At 35.7% G+C, this 20496-nt stretch overlaps 1 protein-coding gene across 4 annotated transcripts in view; it reads left to right on the top strand.

Annotated features, from left to right (window-relative positions):
- The window catches only part of CDH18 (cadherin 18), a 1048863-nt gene that overhangs the window by 692541 nt on the left and 335826 nt on the right, over positions 1–20496 (top strand). For all 4 annotated transcript variants that reach the window (XR_012131738.1, XM_073237622.1, XM_073237625.1 and 1 more), the window contains one exon: positions 19033–19513. Coding sequence is in view for 3 of the 4 variants with exons in the window: in XM_073237622.1 (XP_073093723.1) it covers positions 19286–19513 (228 nt within the window). In the remaining variant the exon portion in view is untranslated. The remainder of the gene's footprint in view (positions 1–19032; positions 19514–20496) is intronic.

Here is a 20496-nt window from a genome sequence, read left to right on the forward strand (position 1 = left end):
CACACACAAAAAGAAACAAATCACAAGAGGTAGCAAGTGTTGGTGAAGATTTGGAGAAGGGGACTTCTTCTTCACCATTGATGGGAATTTTAAATGGTGCAGCCACTATGGAATACAGTATGGTTGTTCCTCAAAAAAGTAAAACTAAAACTACCATGTGATCCACCAGTTCCACTCTTGGATATATGTTCAAATGAAATGAAAACAGGATTTTGAAGAGATATCTGCACCCTGTGTTGATTGCACCATTATTCACAATAGCCAAGAAATGGAAACAGTCTAAATAAATGTCCATTAAAGGGTGAATGGATAAAGAAGATGTGGTGTGTGTGTGTGTGTGTGTGTGTGTGTGTGTGTGTGTGTAAATAAATAAAACGATATCATTTAGCCTTGAAAAGAAGGAAATCCTGTTATATGCTACAGTGCAGATGAATGTTGAGGGCATTATGCTAAGTGATATAAGCCAGTCACAGAAGGGCAAATACTGCATGGTTCCATTTATATGAACTATCTAGAGTTGTCAGAATCTTTAAAAATTTGAATAAAATGGTGGTTGTTAGGGGCTTGGGGAGGAGGAGTTACTATTCAACGAGTATAAAATTTCAGTCATAAAAGATGAAAAGTTCTAGAAATCATCTGAGAACATGGTACTTACAGTGAACAATACTATATACTTAAAACTAGTCGAGGAATATTTCTTTGTTTTTTATAATAATAATAAGCCATGTATTCATAACCACCAGTATACATTGCCCAAGAAAGCCAACAACAACAAAACAAGACTGAATATCCTCTAAGTCCCTTGGTTTTCTCTTGCCAGTCCACACCTCTGATGCTATAGATCACCCCTTTCTAGTCCAGCTCCACTTCTTCGAGCACAGATGAATTTCACTTTCTTGCTCATGATAAGCTAAGGACCTTGGCATCACTGTTTTTTTTGTTTGAAATGATATTTCCTCACATCATTACATTACATATTTTGTGATTCAGGTCTGTCCTCAAAAAGTAGACCCACAGGAAGGGCCTTCTGCCCACTCATTTCAAAGCTCCTAAAATCCACTCACTTTTAATACACCCTGTTATTTATCATTTTGTTCTCCTGCCAAGTACATTTCTTTTGATATTGTTAATGTACAATACTTGAACAACATTACGGTTACTAGACTCCCCCTATTATCAAGTCCCCCCCACATTACAGTCACTGTCCATCAGCGTAGTAAGATGCTATAGAATCATTACTTGTCTTCTCTATATACTGCCTTTCCCGTATCTCCCCCCGCTACATTATGTGTGCTAAATGTAATGCCCCTTTTCCCCCTTCTCCCACCCTTCCCACCCATCATCCCCAGTCCCCTTCCCTTTGGTAACTGTTAGTCCATTCTTGGGTTCTGTGAGTCTGTTGCTGTTTTGTTCCTTCAGTTTTTTCTTTGTTCTTATATTCCACAGATGAGTGAAATCAAGTACATATTTTTACCTAAAAAAACTGTATATTCATTTGTTTTTTTTAACCAACTCTAGCATAATAACATGAACATTCATTGCTTAATCAGTTATATCCAGCATAAAAACAGTGACTGACCCAATAAAAAATGTTCAATAAATCTTTGCTGAATGATGAAAAGAGGTCTGATTAAACGAGTTTAATCATATTTGAAAACAAAATCCTTAAGTGAAGAAGTCTGTGAAAACCACCTGAAATGGTATCCTCTTTAAATCTATCTTAATTCTTTCCAATATGGAGGATGTGATTTCTCTTCTCAATTCTTTTTACATATTATTCTCACATTTCTTATTATAACTTTTCTATTACCTCACAGGATTCCTATGAGACTCAAATAATAAATAATATGAGAATACACTTACACATTATAATTTAATGTATACAAATTTATAGCAATACGGAATTTAGTTATTTGCATATGTTATATTTCTCTTATCAGTCTCTAGTTAAGTTTATGGGCTCCCTTCAATTCCATTTTTTATCTTGCTATCTTGCAAACCCACAGCATAGTAATTTGCATGTAGTAGAATTTGATAAATATGTTTTATTAAATACATAACAGAGAGGTAGCAAATGTGCCTGCAATATTGAATCTACAGTAGTTTGGTTCATATTGCCATTATTGGATGTTATTATGAATCATCAAACCACATCAAAATTCAATTTCATTGAAAGCAACAATTTTATTTAGACCATTTGGACTATTATTTTTAACTATTTGATTAAATTCATGTTTACTGTTAGATGATCTAGAAATTTATTCATGGGGCATTTTTGTTTTGTTTTGTCTAACCACTCTACTTCCAAGTATTTGAGAAAAATAATGGATATCCATCTTGTGTTTAAGCAGTTCAAAATCTAGTTAGAGAACACAAAAATGTGATAAAATTTTACAGTACAAATAAAATGCTGTTTAAAATGCAGAGAAGAGTGACACCTATATAGAGTGGTGGGGATTGCAATTTGGGAGACTTAGGATGGTGCTTGTGTTTGAGGAATAAGTATTAAAATTTGAAGGGCTATAGTTGTGAGAGGCATTTTTTAGAAGAAGTAGAGCATGCAATAACATGTGAGCAAGCATTGAATGTTCAAACTACTTTAATTGTTGAGCACACAGAGTACAGAGTATCACGGGAGTATGGCTTATGGTGCAATATCTTCTTGGCCACTTAAGAAGCTTAAGTGTAATTAATGAACATTGAAAAAAATAGGTTATGATTAGAGAAATTGTACAGATAACAGGGTTTATGTGATGCAATAAGATGAAAGAAACTCAGAACCATTGAAGGTTGGAGATTTATGAAGCCGTGGTGCCAGTGCACAGATCTGTTTGACTCTTTGCCTCATGAAGATAGCAAATAATGGAATAATCTTAGGGTTAAAATGTTGCCAAGTGAATATAGCAGGCTCACAATGTGGTGTGAGAGTTGGCTGGTCTAGACTGGTAAGAATATGATTGTAATGGTGGAAGGTAAATTTGAACCTGAATAAAAATATCAACTTTCAATCATCAGATCATTTGAACATATTATTATATGAATATTTACAAAAACATCATATCTGCCTTTTTCTGTGTGGGATATTTCGTCAAATTTTCTTATTAAAATTTGAAAGTATGATATCTTAGAATTAAAAAGTGTGATAGCTCTTAGATATTTATATTTTCTAAGGAAAGCTATTAAGAACAGTTTTAAATTCAGATAGTTGGACTCACTATTTTACATAAAAGTTTGCATCTATGTCATGTGGTAAAAAAAATAAACACTTAATTTTCTTACACATAATATACAACATCTTACACAATATGTTATATATTATAATTAAGTCAACAAGCTTCCATATAAATTAAGAAAAGTGAAACACTCCAAAAGAAGGAGAATCATACTCCCACTTTCTGTAGGAAAAGATAAGCATGTTTAGCATATATATGGTTGAAGAAAACATATTAGAGACAAACTGAATTCTTTAAAATTCCATTGCAGTTTTATTATGCCCACCACTGGTATCTACTTGGGTAGGCATTACTTTGGGGCATTTATGTAGTTATTTTCTAAAATGTATGTTTCAAAGCTTTTGTAAAGCTTATATGAGAAACAGTTTTTTAATTATACATTTACCACCCATTATATCATAGAACACTACAGCTCTAAGAAAAGGCCCACAAGTATTAAATATTCATTATCAAGACATTATGCAAATACTATGCCTCTTAATGTTTAGCTTTAATTTCTTTATAAGAAATATAAAATCCAAATTATAATTAAAATACTTTCTTATATCCAAATCATGGGAAATGATCTAATAAGATTTTCAGATGCTGCATATAACATAATATTTCAAGTAAGGATCTTGCTAGTCTTATTGTTAAGGGATGTACTTTGATTTTTATTTTCCTAGCAATGTTGATGTGTTTTGACTCAGATATCCATGTATTCTTGATTATGACAAGAACTCTGATTAATTCTTGCATAGATTTCATGAGGTTATTAGACCTATTTTATTTTACACATGAGAAAATTTAGTTAAGGCTACATTACTGTTCATTGAAACACTCAAAAGTGACACAGGCACAAACCTGGTTTCCTTTGCTCATTCACTAAACTCTGAGCATCAGATACGAGCACTAAGAATATAAAGTTTCAAGTTGAATTTTGGCTGGAGGTTACAATCTAGTTTAGAGGACTAACCAGTAAATGCATAAATCAAGTGATGAATGTGGTTGTAAAGGTGGAAAAAAATACTTTTATCTTTTAAGTTCTTGACTGAGGATCCTATAATAAGACATACCTGAGACAAAGTCTACAAATTTATTTAAAGTTAAGTTTTACCTGAAATGAGAACTTTCATAAGGAAATGAATATCCCCTGAAAGACAGCTGGAGGTAGACAGTTATATACTGACTTGGACAGAGTAGAAAAGTGTGAAACTGTGACAAGGAAAAGAGGCTGTGGCTGGCTAGTTAAGTGGGTTGAGATGTGACAAGAAAGATGGGATTTGGTTTAGTAAAGATCATTTGTACTGGGAGTTAGTTTAGTAAAGATTGTTTGTACAGATTTCCCATCCTTGTTTCTTTCCTTCTGACATAGGGATGACTGTATATTGGGGTTTTATCTCTTGCTTTTAGGAAGGTCAGAGTGGCCTTTTGCATTTCCTCCTTTTCAAGTGACTTACACTTGAAATAATTCAGGGTGATCTACTTTGGGGTGACATGCAATGCACTCCTTCATGGTGATAGAAAGACCAGGGACCTTTGAAACAGAGTGCATGGACTCTGAAGACTCGCTTGGGGACTGGTGATTTATTTTTCATTAAAACAGGGATACAGGCTTTTCATTTAGAAGAAGCAGCTTGCGTAAAGGCATAGAGGCCAGCATGAGCACAGCATAGCCAAGAGATAATACAGTGAAAAATATCAGTGGGGCTTGGCATTCCTGAGCAGACTCTAAGGATGGGAAGAAGTAGAAAGGTACCAAATATTGAATTTCATGTGATAGGTAAAATTCTGATTCTCTCCTGGAGGTGATGCAAAAACATGGAGGAATTTCCAGCAGTGAGTTGAGATCGTACATAGCTAGGGGATAGATTTCAAAGGGAGAGAACTTAAGGGAGACATCTGGACAAGGACCACTCTGCCCACTTGGACTGCACCGTGCTGGGCTCTGTGGATGACACAGAAACAGCATGAGATACGATTCCTTTAGAGGAAAAAGGACACAGCAAATCCTACCCATTTTAATATTTGTGATAAATGTTTCAGAGAAAACAGCCACTGAAAGTAAATCCTCCAGAATTTAGAATGGAGAGAGTGCTGTCCATCATCTTACCATGTTTAGAGTCCCTGATTTTCCTTTCCTTTCTCTGTACTTTATTTCCCTAACTTGCCTCCAAATCCAAAGCCATGGAGATGATACTGTTCCTACTCACTGGCTATTAAACTAGTGTTAAGTTTCCGAATAACAGAAACACAAATAGCTGTGGCTTAAAAAAGACAAATATTTCCCTTTTTTAACCCAGCTCAGAGGAAGGCAGCTGTGCTCTACAGTGTCCTCTGGGATGCAGTTGCCTGGTTCCTTTATCTCCAAGCTATGACACTCATTCTCATGGGCCAAAAAGGAGCTACAGCCATCACAGTCAGGAATCAGGTGGCAAGAAGGAGGAAGGGGAAAGAATAGGTAAGACAGATGTCAATAGTCTGCTAGGGAAATTTCTTAGGAATCTGAAAGAAATATTTCTGTGTGTGTGTGTATGTGTGTGTATACATACCATTGACTAGAATTTATTAATTGGGCCATATTATGCTACAAGTGAGGCTAGCAAATGTAGTCTTTATTCTGCAGAAGTCGGGTACTTGGGACTGGCAAGATACATAGGGTGCTTAGTGATGAAAACCAGACAATGAGTTAGTTCACTTGGAATCTCTGCACCAGTAGGATTCTTTTAGTATTTTTTGATATTTTAAACCAAACTGAATAACAATTTAAAAATTTATTTCATGAAACCCTATCATGTGAGATGAGGTATATATGTATACATATGCATGTACCTATGTATATATAAAACAATATGCAGAAGGCATTAAAATAATGTGAAAGGTGGAAATACTTTTAGAAAATATGACGAAACTCAAAATATCCATTTGTCACTCTGACATATACAGATAAGTAAGATAACTTTGCAACTGGTACCAGAATTTTCTCCTGTTTTTATTTTCTAATTTTTTGAGTAATATATACTACTAGATTGGAATGAGCCATGTGAAAATTGGAAGTAAGTCTATACTGTTAGCTACTGGGGCCAAATAGATCAATATTATGAATATCATCTTACATTTGCATTTATCTTCAGGATATTTTTCTTCCTTCTTATATGTGTAATCTCAGTAATACAAAAAAATATTAAAAGAAAATTCCAGTCTATACAAGCATGTTTGCATTAACCTAACAATAGTGGAGTAACCTTGTAACAACATAAATGCTTTATGTTTTATTTCCATATTTTTTGTCAACATAGTGGGAATATTCAGACATGCTTTTTGAAATATATGTATTGAATAAGCTATTACTCATAATTGCATGTAGTATATGACAATGCAAAGTTTTCTAATGCATATTTGCCTCAGTATTTGGATGACTTCTTTCATTTCTTCTGTGTAAAAGGGAACTTAGTAAGAAAGCAGGAGTTCATTGATAGCATGTAATTTTATTTTTTACCTAGTATATATGTGTCTGGCTGTGACAGGCTTTTATGTAAAAGACAAAGTGTAAAAATGTTAATCAAATCAAAGCATGCTTTTGATAAGTTTTTCTATAATGCATTATTACAATTAAATATTTTAAGTTGAAAGTTTGTGTTTTAATACTGCTCTCGCACTTAATTAATTTGTCTATTTCCCATTTATTCCTTCTTTCAACAAATGTTTACTTACTGGCTATAATATGAAAAATACTTCACAGAAAATAGGAAATACAGAGACATGGTATGATTACTCAAAGAATAAACTGACACAAAGGAAAAATTAAATAGCAGTAATATATCTATTGCTGGTCTGCAATAGCGAAAAGGACTACATAAATGCAATATAACTCATTAGAGGTACAAGCAGCTCTATTGGGCTATGACATCCAGACTTCCCAGTGAAAGGTTTGAGGTTTTATCCTACTTTCAATCTAACAAGTTAGGCTGTCACAGTTTAATAGATGCTGAGGGAGATAAGAGACTCAGGGTCAGACCTAAAAGGCTTCATTACTTACAGCACAGCAGGCAGCAAGAGTTCCCGTTGCTCCTCACATCCTATGGATAATATATGCCACACACACTATATATAGGTCATGGCTAAGGAACATTAAACTTTGGAATCCCCAAACTTATAAGGAGTCTGCTAGCACACACCTCTAATCTTTGTCCTAAAGGAAGACATTGTCTTTATAATCCATTCCCAAAACAAATCTACCTTTTGCTCCCAAAGAAAGTTATCTCTTTCCCTGAGGCTGCTGGCTCTACAAATATACATGAAAAAATGGCATTAAACAAAGGTGTCAATGCCACCTATTCAGAAGATGTCAAAAACAAAAAAGATCGAGAGAAAGTTATTTCCCAAAACAGATGTCTTTGTGAAGAAACCCTTTTTAGGTCTCACAGAATATGTTTTACTAAACAAAGTTTAGAGAGTAAAACTCTTAAGGCAAACGGAGCTGAATGAGCCATGTCAGGGAGTGAGGCCTGTGCATACACATATCGCATTTTCATCCGACGTAAAACAGTATTTCCAACAGAAAAACACAATATGCCAAAGTTAACTCTTTCTGATTTACATTATTTACATATTTCATTATATTTTTAGAGAGATCCACACTTTAAGATAACTTTAAATATTTAAATTGTATATATGTGTGCACATATATATAATATGTATATACCTTAAGCAAGTAAAATATATTTATAATTTATTGTATATAAACCTAGGTGCTCTGAGAGTATCTTGAAATGGTTAGATCAAAATTGAAAATATTGATTTGGAAATCAACCTGTAAGTAAAACTTGCAACAAATTTTGCTGAAGCCTTCCATAATTCCATGTGGTTTATATGTATTTGCATTTTGTCTGTAAGCAAGAGTTATTTAATGTAGTTAACACAAATTGAGAAGAGTGAGAGATCAAATGAGATCAAGTGAGCAAGAAAAAAATTATGGGGATGATACTAAAAATAGAGGTTGAAAGACAGGAAGGTAAAACAAAAATTCAGAAGTCAATATCATATCAATATCATACATTGAACAAGACCAAGACTTAGAACAAGATCATTGTACTGATATTCTTGATCACTGGATCTGAAAATGACAGAAACAATAGCAACTGGGTCCGATCCTGAGAAGGCATCTTGCCAGCGATAGGAGATATGTAATCACCAACCCAAAGGATAATGCTAAGGTTTTAGAACACAAACACACAATGCACACACAGATATAAAGGTAGATAAGTAGTAAGTCATTATGTATTAAACTTAAAAATTAACTTGTTACAATACTTGTAACTTTCACCTCATATAAGTGCCTCATATAAGTACTTAATCTTTGTCCTAAAGGATTTAAATGTAATATAAATCCCCTCATATTTAAATCTTCCCGACAATACGGTGGTTTTAAATAATTTATCATGGAAAAATTAAGTTCTGTTATTTTCAAGGTGAGTCACCCTCACAGGTAAGAGCCTCCTCATCTGAAAGATACACAAGCTTGATAGTTGAGAAGTCTGCTTCTCCGTATTGAACGTCATGCTCCCATTGACGTGTACTTATCCACATAAGATGTCCTTACATATCTCACAAGGAAAGAAATTCCAGAAAATTTGGACTTCCTATCATATTTTATTTTCTTTGACATTTTCTATGTTAGCTAAGCTTGCTCTATGTAAAGTCAGATAAATTCCTGCCAATAATATATAATCCTAAGTTTATTATAAATTGGTAATAATTAAAATTCTAGGATTTTTTAACATGTGAAATAATATATCACCCAACACATAAAGGAAATAGAAGGATACATTATCATCTAGAGTCGCCAGGTAGTTTTCACAAAGACAATTTTCCAAAAGGAGGGAAAAGGAAACTTCTTTAAAAAAGAGAGAAGTCCATAAGAAGGCATTCTCTAGACCTCTTTGAATTCTAAGATCTATAAATTAAGAACCAATTGGTAAGAACATACAACCAAAGGCCCATGGTACAAGGAAAAACATTTGGGGCTAATGTGGGAATTCATTTATTTGAGAATGATGCTTCCTTAGAGCTCTCTGAAGGAATGCCTATATTGAAGAACTATAAATCACTAATTATTTAATCTTTTAATCTTGGGTGATGTGAATAACTCAGCAGAAGTAAGTAAAATTATTTTAAAATAATATTAAATCATAAATTCAAAGAATTAGGTATATGAACATGATTAAAGGTAGTTCAATGAGGATCTTTATTCATAAATAAGAGATGTATAGCTCAGAAAATACAGTACTTATAAAAGTATTATGGTTTTCCACAGAATGAGCGATTGAGGTCATGTATCTTGACTCACAGCACAGTCTTACTAACTCCGCTCCGGAAGGAGGAGTATTTGCAGAGGCACGGGGCCAGTCTCTGGAAGTAGTGTTGGATCACTAAGATTAAACACTGAGAAGACAAAGATCTACCTTACATGCTATTGCTTATAAAGCGTTATTTCAAAACCACTTCTTGTTTGGAGTATTACGACAGTAATGCTTTTTTTATTTTTTATTTTTTTTATTTTGGTGTCATTAATCTATAATTACATGAAGAACAGTATGGTTACTAAGCTCTCCCCTTCACCAAGTCCCCCCCACAAACCCCATTACAGTCACTGTCCATCAGCATAGTAAAATGCTGCAGAATCTCTATTCATCTTCTCTGTGTTGCAAAGCCCTCCCTGTGCCCCCACCACCACTACAGTCGTAATTCTCCCCCTTTTTTCCCCGCCCTTATCCCTCCTTTCCCACTCATCCTCCTCAGTCCCTTTCCCTTTGGTAACTGTTAGTCGATTCTTGGGTTCTGTGATAGTGTTGCTGTATTGTTCCTTCAGTTTTTCTTTCTTCTTATACTCCACATATGAGTGAAATCATTTGGTACTTGTCTCTCTCTGCCTGGCTTATTTCACTGAGAATAGTACCCTCTAGCTCCATCCATGTTCTTGCAAATGGCAGAATTTGTCTTCTTCTTATGGCTGAATAATATTCCATTGTGTATATGTACCACATCTTCTTTATCCATTCATCTTCTGATGGACACTTAGGTTGCTTCCATTTCCTGGCTATTGCAAATAGTGCTGCAATAAACATAGTGGTGCATCTGTCTTTTTCAAACTGGGCTGCTGAATTCTTAGGGTAAATTCCTAGAAGTGGAATTCCTGGGTCAAATGGTGTTTCTATTTTGAGCATTTTGAGGTATCTCCATACTGCTTTCCACAATGGTTGAACTAATTTAGATTGCCACCAGCAGTGTAGGAGGGTTTCCCTTTCTCCAAAACCTCACCAACATTTGTTGTTGTTTGTCTCTTGGATGGTGGTGATCCTTAATGGAGTGAGGTGATATCTCATTGTGGTTTTAATTTGCATTTCTCTGATGATTAGCGATGTGGAGCATCTTTTCATGTGTCTGTTGGCCATCTGAATTTCTTCTTTGGAGAACTGTCTGTTCAGCTCCTCTGCCCATTTTTTAATTGGATTATTTGCTTTGTCTTTGTTGAGGTGTGTGAGCTCTTTATATATTTTAGATGTCAGCCCTTTATTGGATCTGGCATTTATGAATATATTCTCCTGTACTGGAGGATACCTTTTTGTTCTATTGGTGGTGTCCTTTGCTCTACAGAAGCTTTTCAGCTTGATATAGTCCCACTTGTTCATTTTTGCTTTTGTTTCCCTTGCCTGGGGAGATATGTTCATGAAGAAGTCACTCATGTTTATGTCTAAGAGATTTTTGCCTACGCTTTTTTCTAAGAGTTTTATGGTTTCATGACTTACATTCAAGTCTTTGATCCATTTCGAATTTACTTTTGTGTATGGGGTTAGACAGTGATCCAGTTTCATTCTCTTACATGTAGCTGTCCAGTTTTGCCAGCACCATCTGTTGAAGAGACTGTTATATCCCCATTGTATATCCATGGCTCCTTTATTGAATATTAATTAACCATATATGATTGGGTTAATGTTTGGAGTCTCTATTCTTTTCCACTGTTCTATGGCTCTGTTCTTGTGCCAGTACCAAATTGTCTTGATTACTGTAGCCTTGTAGTAGAGCTTGAAGTTGGGGAGTGAGATTCCCCCCCAACCCCATTTTATTCTTCCTTATCAGGATTGCTTTGGCTATTCGGGGTCTTTGGTGGTTCCATATGAATTTTAGAAATATTTTTTCCAGTTAATTGAAGAATGCTGTTGGTAATTTGATAAGGATTGCATTGAATCTGTGTATTGCTTTTGGCCAAATGGCCATTTTGATGATATTAATTCTTCCTAACCAGGAGCATGGGATGAGTTTCCATTTGTTTGTTTCTCTTTAATTTCTCTTAAAAGTGTCTTATAGTTTTCAGGGTAAAGGTCTTTCACTTCTTTGGTTAGGTTTATTCCTAAGTATTTTATGCTTTTTGATGCAATTGTGAATGGAATTGTTTTCCTGATTTCTCTTTCTTTTAGTTCATTGTTAGTGTATAGGAAAGTCACAGATTTCTGTGTGTTAATTTTGTATCCTACAATATTGCTTAATTCTGATATTAGTTCTAGTACTAGTAGTATTGGAGTGGAGTCTTTAGGGTTTTTTATGTACAATATCATGTCATCTGCAAATAGTGACATTTTGACTTCTTCTTTACCAATCTGGAATCCTTGTATTTCTTTGTTTTGTCTAATTGCCATGACTAGGACCGCCAGTACTATGTTGAATAACAGTGGGGAGAGTGGGCATCCCTGTCTTGTTCCCAATCTCAGAGGTAAAGCTTTCAGCTTCTCACTGTTCAGTATGATGTTGACTGTGGGTTTGTCATATATGGCCTTTATTATGTTGAGGTACTTGCCCTCTATACCCATTTTGTTGAGAGTTTTTATCATGAATGAATGTTGAATTTTGTCGAATGCTTTATCAGCATCTATGGAGATGATCATGTGGTTTTTGTCCTTCTTTTTGTTTATATGGTGGATGATGTTGATGGATTTTCGAATGCTGTACCATTCTTGCATCCCTGGGATGAATTCCACTTGAGCATGGTGTATGATCCTATTGATGCATTTTTTAATTCGGTTTTCTAATATTTTGTTGAGTATTTTTGCATCTACGTTCATCAGGAGTATTTGGTGGGGTCTTTGCCTGGTTTTGGTATTAGGGTGATGTTGGCTTCATAGAATGAGTTTGGTAGTATTCCCTCCTCTTCTATTTTTTGGAAAACTTTCAGGAGAATGGGTATAATATCTTCTCTGTATGTTTGATAAAATTTCGAGGTAAATCCATATGGCCTGGGGGTTTTGTTCTTGAGTAGTTTTTTGATTACCACTTCAATTTCATTGCTGGTAATTGGTTTGTTTAGATTTTGTGTTTTTTTTCCTTGGTCAGTCTTGGAAGGTTGAATTTTTCCAGAAAGTTGTCCATTTCTTCTAGGTTTTCCACCTTTTTAGCATATAGGTTTTCATATTAGAAATTCATTTCTAATAATTCTTTGTATTTCTGTTGTGTCCGTCTTGATGTTTCCTTTTTTATTTCTGATTCTGTTGATGTGTGTTGATTCTCTTTTTGTCTTAATAAGTGTGGCTAGAGGCTTATCTATTTTGTTTCTTTTCTCAAAGAACCAGCTCTTGGTTTCATTTATTTTTTTCTATTGTTTTATTCTTAATTTTATTTGTTTCCTCTCTGATCTTTATTATGTCCCTCCTTCTGCTGACTTTAGGCCTCCTTTGTTCTTCTTTTTCCAATTTCGATAATTGTGACATTAGACTATTCATTTGTGCTTTTTTTCTTCCTTCTTTAAATATGCCTAGATTGCTATATGCTTTCCTCTTCAGACTGCTTTCACTGCGTCCCAGAGAAGTTGGGGCTTTGTGTTGTTGTTGTCATTTGTTTCCATATATTGCTTGATCTCTATTTTCATTTGGTCATTGATCCATTAATTATTTAGGAGCATGTTGTTAAGCCTCCATGTGTTTGTGAGCCTTTTTGTTTCCTTTGTACAATTTATTTCTAGTTTTATACCTTTGTGGTCTGAAAAGTTGGTTGGTAGGATTTCAATCTTTTGAAATTTACTGAGGCTTTTTTTGTGGCCTAGTATGTGGTCTATTCTGGAGAATGTTCCATGTGCACTTAAGAAGCATGTGTATCCTGTTGCTTTTGGATGCAGATTTCTGTAGATGTCTATTAGGTCTATCTGTTCTAGTGTGCTGTTCAGTGCCTCTGTGTACTTACTTATTTTCTGTTTTGTGGATTTATCCTTTGAAGTGAGTGGTGTGTTGAAGTCTCCCAAAATGAATGCATTGCATTCTATTTCCTCCTTTAATTCTGTTGGTATTTGTTTCACATATGCTGGTGCTCCTGTATTGGGTGCATATATATTTATAATGGTTATATTCTCTTGTTGGACTGATCCCTTTATCATTATGTAAAGTCTTTATCTCTTGTTACTTTCTTTGTTTTGAAGTCTATTTTGTCTGATACTAGTATTGCAACACCTGCTTTTTTCTCCCTGTTGTTTGCATGAAATATCTTTTTCCATTCCTTGACTTTTAGTCTGTGCATGTCTTTGGGTTTGAGGTGAGTCTCTTGTAAGCAGTATATGGATGGGTCTTGCTTTTTTATCCATTCTATTACTCTGTGTCTTTTGATTAGTGCATTCAGTCCATTTACATTTAGGATGATTATTGAAAGATATGTACTTATTGCCATTGCAGGCTTTTGGTTCGTGGTTGCCAAAGGTTCATGGTTTGCTTCTTTACTATCTTACTGTCTAACTTAACTGGTTAGTGAACTATAATAAGCACTGTCTGGTGATTCTTTATTTCTCTCCTTTCTTATTCCTCCTCCTCCATTCTTCATATGTTGGGTGTTTTGTTCTCTGCTCTTTTGTGTTTCCTTTGACTGCTTTTGTGGGTAGTTGATTTTATTTTTTGTCTTTAGTTAGTATTTGGTTGGTGTTCTTTCTTTGCTGTGATTTTGTTTTCTCTGGTGACATGTATTTAGCCATAGGAGTGCCTCCATCTAGAGCAGTCACTCTAAAATACCCTGTAGAGGTGGTTTGTGGGAGGCAAATTTCCTCAACATTTGTTTGTCTGTGAATTGCTTAATCCCTCCTTCATATTTAAATGATAATCGTGCTGGATACAGTACTCTTGATTCAAGGCCCATCTGTTTCATTGCATTAAATACATCATGCCATTCTCTTCTGGCCTGTATGGTTTCTGTTGAGAAGTTTGATGATAGCCTTATGGGTTTTCCTTTGTAGGTGACATTTTTCCTCTCTCTACCTTCCTTTAATACTCTGTCCTTGTCCTTGATCTTTGCCATTTTAATTATTATATGTCTTAGTGTTGTCCTCTTTGGGTCCCTTCTGTTGGGAGTTCTGTGTGCTTCCGTGATCTGAGCAACTATTCCCTCCCCCAGTCTCGGGAAGTTTTCATCAATTATTTCTTCAAAGACACTTTCTATCCCTTTTTCTGTCTCTTCTTCTTCTGGTACCCCCATAATGCAAATATTGTTCCATTCTGATTGGTCACACAGTTCTCTTAATATTGTTTCATTCCTGGAGATCCTTTTATCTCTCTCTGCATCAGTTTCTCTGTGATTCTGTTCTCTGATTTCTATTCCATTAACTGCCCCTTGCACCTCATCCAGCCTGCACTAAAGTCCTTCCAGAGATTGTTTCATTTCTGTAATCTCCCTCCGGACTTCATCCCTTAGCTCTTGCATATTTCTCTGAAGATCCATCAGCATGGTTATGACCTTTATTTTGAATTCTTTTTCGGGGAGATTGGCAAGTTCTCTCTCCCCCAGCCCTCACTCAGGGGTTGTCTGGAGTATTTTGGACTGGACTAAATTCTTCTGCCTTTTCATGGTGACAGAGGTAGCTGTAGGCCAGTAGCATGTGTTTCAGCTGGGAGAACAAAGTCCTTTCCTGCTTGCTGGTCGCCTTGCCCTTCTCTGCTGCCTGTGTCAGTTACTCACACTCCTGGAGCAGCTTCTGGGTTAATTCTCTAAACTGCTGTGTGTGGGGTCTCTGTCAGAGTAGTGCAGAGCCCTGAGGGGAGTGGCAGGTATGCTGGTTGTGCTCTCCCACAAAGTGGTGCCCCTGCCGGGCAGCTGTGTACCAACAGCAGCCTTTGGGTCTGGCCCGGGTGGCTATGCACTGGGCTGAGCCACTGCTGAGGTCGCAGCTGCTCCTGGGCTGGTCCTCTGTCACTGCTGCTCAGTTGCCACTGCTGTGGTCTCATCCAGGCCGCTCCCTGGCCCCTCTGGTGCTGCCTCCCCTGGCATGTGCTGGACTCTCCCACTACTGGGCTAATGTTTCAGGGTTTGCGCTGGTTGGGGGAATGACTGGCAGGCTGCTTATCACTGTGAGGGGCTTCAGACCTGCACTGCTGCCCAGGGTATTAGGTCGCCTAGAGTTTCCCTGATTCCCAGGTGCTTGGGTGCGTGTGTCAGGACGATTTCTTCCAGCTGTGAGGTCCCTGTCCCTTTAAGACTTGCAAAAAGGACTCGCTTTTCTTTTGTCTCAGGTGCACCGGTTGTCAGGACGTGGTTGCAGGTTTTACTTTTCCATTTCTCTAATGTCCAGCACCCCGTGCACCATGTGCCTGTGCTCCTGGTGTGGATTTCTAAAGCTGGTGGTTTAGCAGCCCTAGGCTTTCACTCCCTCCCCACTCTGACTCCTTTCTTCCCGCCAGGGTCTGGGATAGGGGGGCGTTCAGGTCCTGCTGGGCTGTAGCTTATGTCTTACCCCCTTTGTGTGATGCTGAGTTCTTGCAGATGTAGATGTAGCCTGGCTGTTGTACTGTATCTACTGGTGTCTCTTTTAGGAATAGTTGTATTTTCAAAAATATATATGTTTTTGGGAGGAGATTTCAGCTGAACTACTCATGCTGCCATCTTGGCTCCTCCAACAGTAATGCTTTTTATCAGAGAACGTTCTTGTTTTTAAACAAAAGTCTACCTTGGTCACAGAAAGCATCAAATGTATTTATTTGAAGAATAAATGTTATGTAGTCATTCACACTGATGTGGGACCTTAAGAATCAGTGGGAACTGATAGAAGTTAGACTATAAGAAACAATGTCAAGTACATGCTACTGAAATTGTGTAGCTAGAATGAATTTTAATTCATGCAACAGCCACTGGACTCTACCTTGCATAGCTGCTGGACTGACCGCTGCTACACCTGGACCTTGAGACTCACCACCTTGTGAAAAACTTGTCAACTGTCCCTACATCCATCCATCATTTGCTCCAGTGTGTTGGAGCATGTAATTAACCTGGTGATGCCATTGGCACAAGTTCTAACTGAAAGGTTTTCGGGAAGAAAGTGTCAGGTTCCTAAGTGTTCAAAGGTGAAATCTCAGGCTCTATTCATCAGAATTCCTATATTAGTGTGTCTCAGGAAAGTAGAAAGTGTGTTTGAATGCTGCTTAGTCAAAAATTGACTAATGTAGCTATTAGTCAGTGTCTACAACATATTTCTATAATGTTAGTCTCAATCAGTGTTTTATTATTGTTTGTGTTTTAACTCTTCTTACCTATGCAGGAATGGATTTCTTGAAGTAGAGTGGAAAATTTTCATATTTAGAGTTCAGTCCTCTCACTATATAGTAAATGAAATTACTTACAAAGATACAAAGTGATGTTTACATTTGCCCTTTCATTCCACTGAACCTTATTACTTTTCACAGGTGTCATAATAGAGATTCACAAAAATATAATAAATATGTAGATTAAAATGCATTTATATGTTTTGGAATGCTACTCAAGATGATTCTTGTAAAGAAAACCCTGATTCTACTTATCTGCAATGTGCTACAAAAGCCACATTTTTCACCTTCTACTCATGAATTATGCTTTGTTAAACAACTTAGCATAAAGAGCAAAGATGTTAATTTCATTTAAAAATCACACCACAAGGTGTGAAAGTATTAAGATAACAACACCTATATATTCATCAACTTGACTTCTAAGAAGGGAGACTAGATAAAGTTTCTTTTTTTGAAGTCTGTGATTTGAAAATTAAGAATCTTTTGATGGAAAGGAAAATTCAATATAAAATTGTCCAAATAATTTATTAGAGAGACTGGAGAGAATTTCAGAAGCAAATATTTAAGCAACAAATTTTAGTAAATAAGGAAACTGAGACTCAAAGAAATTAGATGATTTTGCCTAAGTTCAAATTTTAAGTACATTTTTTTAAATGAAGAAAACCTATGTCTTCTGACTTTTTTCCAGTGTTCTTATTTGTTGGTGATAGAGAGGTAATCCTATTTTAAATATATTAAGAGACTTTTTGAATTGCTTAATTTAAATCAGTGAAAAATAAATCTTCTGAGATGCTTAAAATGAAATCCTAATTCTAATCCGATATAGTTCTTGCCCAACTGGCAAAGTAAGCATTATTATTAACACTAATTTATAGGGAGACATCCTAATAGAGAAAACACTTTGCTCTGGGTGACACACATCTGCTATTCAGTATAAGCATTTTTTTCTCAATTGTATAAAAGAATTATGCTATAACTGATTATATTCAGTTTTTAAAAATCATTTATATTGTCATGTCAACCATCTTATAGTTCACTCAGATCTACATTTCTGTTTGTGCTCATTTATAAGGGTGAATTTTATGGAATGAGAAGGTGATTCATCTGATATTTTTTACTAGATGGAAAAACTATAAGATTAAATCAATAAAATGTTTCTAAATACATTGAAACACACATATGTATTGAAGCACAGATATGTAAGAATACAGCAAAACTTGCTACACAATTTCATGTGTTTTCAATAAGCTAATTATTTCAGTCACCCTTTTCTCTCCCAAGCCCTATCTTTGTGTTCCTGAAATGTTTAAGTTTTACTTTATTATCCATTTGTACTAAAAGTTAAGTCCAAATCCTCAGTACTTCTTATTTGAAAGTCATAACATTCCTCCTCCCCTTTTTATTTTTTGACACCATTCCTCTCTTCCCTGTAACTTTCTTTACGTAGCTGCTAGGATTACGTGTAAATCTATTCCCATGCCTTAATATCTGTCTTGCCTTTATGTGAAGACCACGTCCTAGGCTACTATCTCCAGGACTAACAAAATCTGTGCAAACTATGATTCAACTAACTGATGCCCTTACTCTTATTCAAGTGTTTTGATATGACTCCTAAGTATGGAGTAACTTTCAGTTGCATAAATTTTTTTCAGCTATCTTCTTTTCCACTATGATTTATTATCTTCTGTTTTACTTACTGAGCAATTCAAGTACCTACTTGACTGTTGTGATGCTCTATGGGAATATTTTTTTGACGTTCAATGAGTCACATATAGTAGGAAACAATGTGTAGTATATATAGTGAATTTATATAACATCTAACAAAACCGAAATGAGCACTTTGCATGGAGTCCCTAGTATGTCATCTATTGTAAGGGATCAACTATGCTCGGGCATGTGCACATATTCACGGTCATTTCTTAGCCTTCTGCACTCCTGAGGGCTGCATTTCTGTTGTTTTAAAGTATATATATAAACATATATACATATATACTTATATACATAAAGTTTATTTTCAAATGTAAATGTATATGAAAATATAGCAGGTTGTGTGTGTGTGTAATTGAGAACAAACAGTACAGATAGGGAAGCCCATGTAAAAATGTGCGCAGGCTTATACATGACTTTTTTGAATGTACATTCAAAAGAATTTGCATATATTCTTTGCCTATCAGCATCACACTGCAAAATAATATAATTTGCTTTCAGAGCAAACACTTAAAACTACTATGTTTTATGTATGATTTGTCTCTTTCCATTAGGTGGAAATGATTGCCTGTGTTCACCTACTGTGAAGACGTGGAATCAGACAACTACAGCTTTGATTCTCCAAATGTTTCAGGATGTAAATGTAGTCTGACCTTTTCCTGATGGACAGTTAAATCATGGACACACTAAACAATTTACTTTGGACCGTCCTTCCAAAAGATGCTTTGGCTTCTCTCTTGAATGCTCACTAAGCATTTGTAGCTGACAAGGAAAGGAAAGAAAACTAAACTGGAAAGTTATCTTACAATGAAAATTACGAGCACAACTTGCATCTGCCCAGTCCTAGTGTGTCTCTGTTTTGTGCAGAGGTGTTATGGAACTGCTCACCACGGCTCCATCAAGGTGACCAGAAACCAAACCAAACACGTCGAAGGTGAAACCGAAGTCCACCATCGTCCCAAAAGGGGATGGGTTTGGAATCAGTTCTTTGTTTTAGAAGAACATATGGGACCAGATCCACAGTATGTTGGAAAGGTAAGTTTTTGTTTGTTGCTTTGTTTTTTCCGGTTCTGAGAATTTCTGGGGGTGAGATGAGGATGGAGTTGGGTTCAATCTGAAGAGATGTGGAAAATGAAATTAATTATTTATGGAATGCAGTTACTTGTGCTAGATAGTTTAAAATAATGATTGTAAAAAGTGAACTTTAACAGTCTTATCACATCTCCCTAAACATTGGTCCACACAAACTGGCCTGAATGTTCTTTACAATATATTATTCTTTCTGTTCTCTCATGCAAAATGAAAACCCTTAATTGAACACATAATAGAGTTATTTTATCTTTATTATCATGAAGATAGAATGGAATTCACACAGTCGTTTATTGGTGCATTGGTAATTATAAAAATATTTTATCTATAGCTAATGCAGCTAAAAAGAGGCTAAAAAGAAGACATTCTTTCATGATACCTAATACACATCTATTAATTGTTACAGAGAGTGTATTTGAATTTAAGTGATCTTTTAAAAGAATATAGATATTTTTCCAATTCTCCAAATGAATTTGAATAAAAATGCTGATATACTTTAAGTTTAGACTAACAATACACATACTGTTTTGTTAAAATATAAGAAGGTTGAAGGTATAAAATGATCAGTAACTTCCTACCAAATTCCCTTTCTCTCAAAAATGCAAGACAATTTAATGTTTTTAACAAATTGTTTGCTCAGGAATAAGGGACAGCTTAAGCATGTATCATTGAGGCTTTATGTTAGAGAATTGAGTGGGAAGTGGAAAGGCCTTTCTTTTTCTGATAAATTATTGATTGTTGGAAGCAACCAGACTTCATTTGTTCAGTACCTTTGAGAGAAACAGCAAGCACAGAGGTAGAATCTCCATAACTGCAGGCTCAGTAACTTCCATTTCCCTCCCTGACTATTTATTTTCACTTTAGCTCTGTTAGTACTGAAAAAAAATAATAACACTACATCTAAGCTATGGTGCTTCCCCAACGTGTAG

This window comes from Manis javanica, chromosome 1, assembly GCF_040802235.1.
Source record: "Manis javanica isolate MJ-LG chromosome 1, MJ_LKY, whole genome shotgun sequence".
In the NCBI taxonomy this organism is placed as follows: Eukaryota; Metazoa; Chordata; class Mammalia; order Pholidota; family Manidae; genus Manis; species Manis javanica.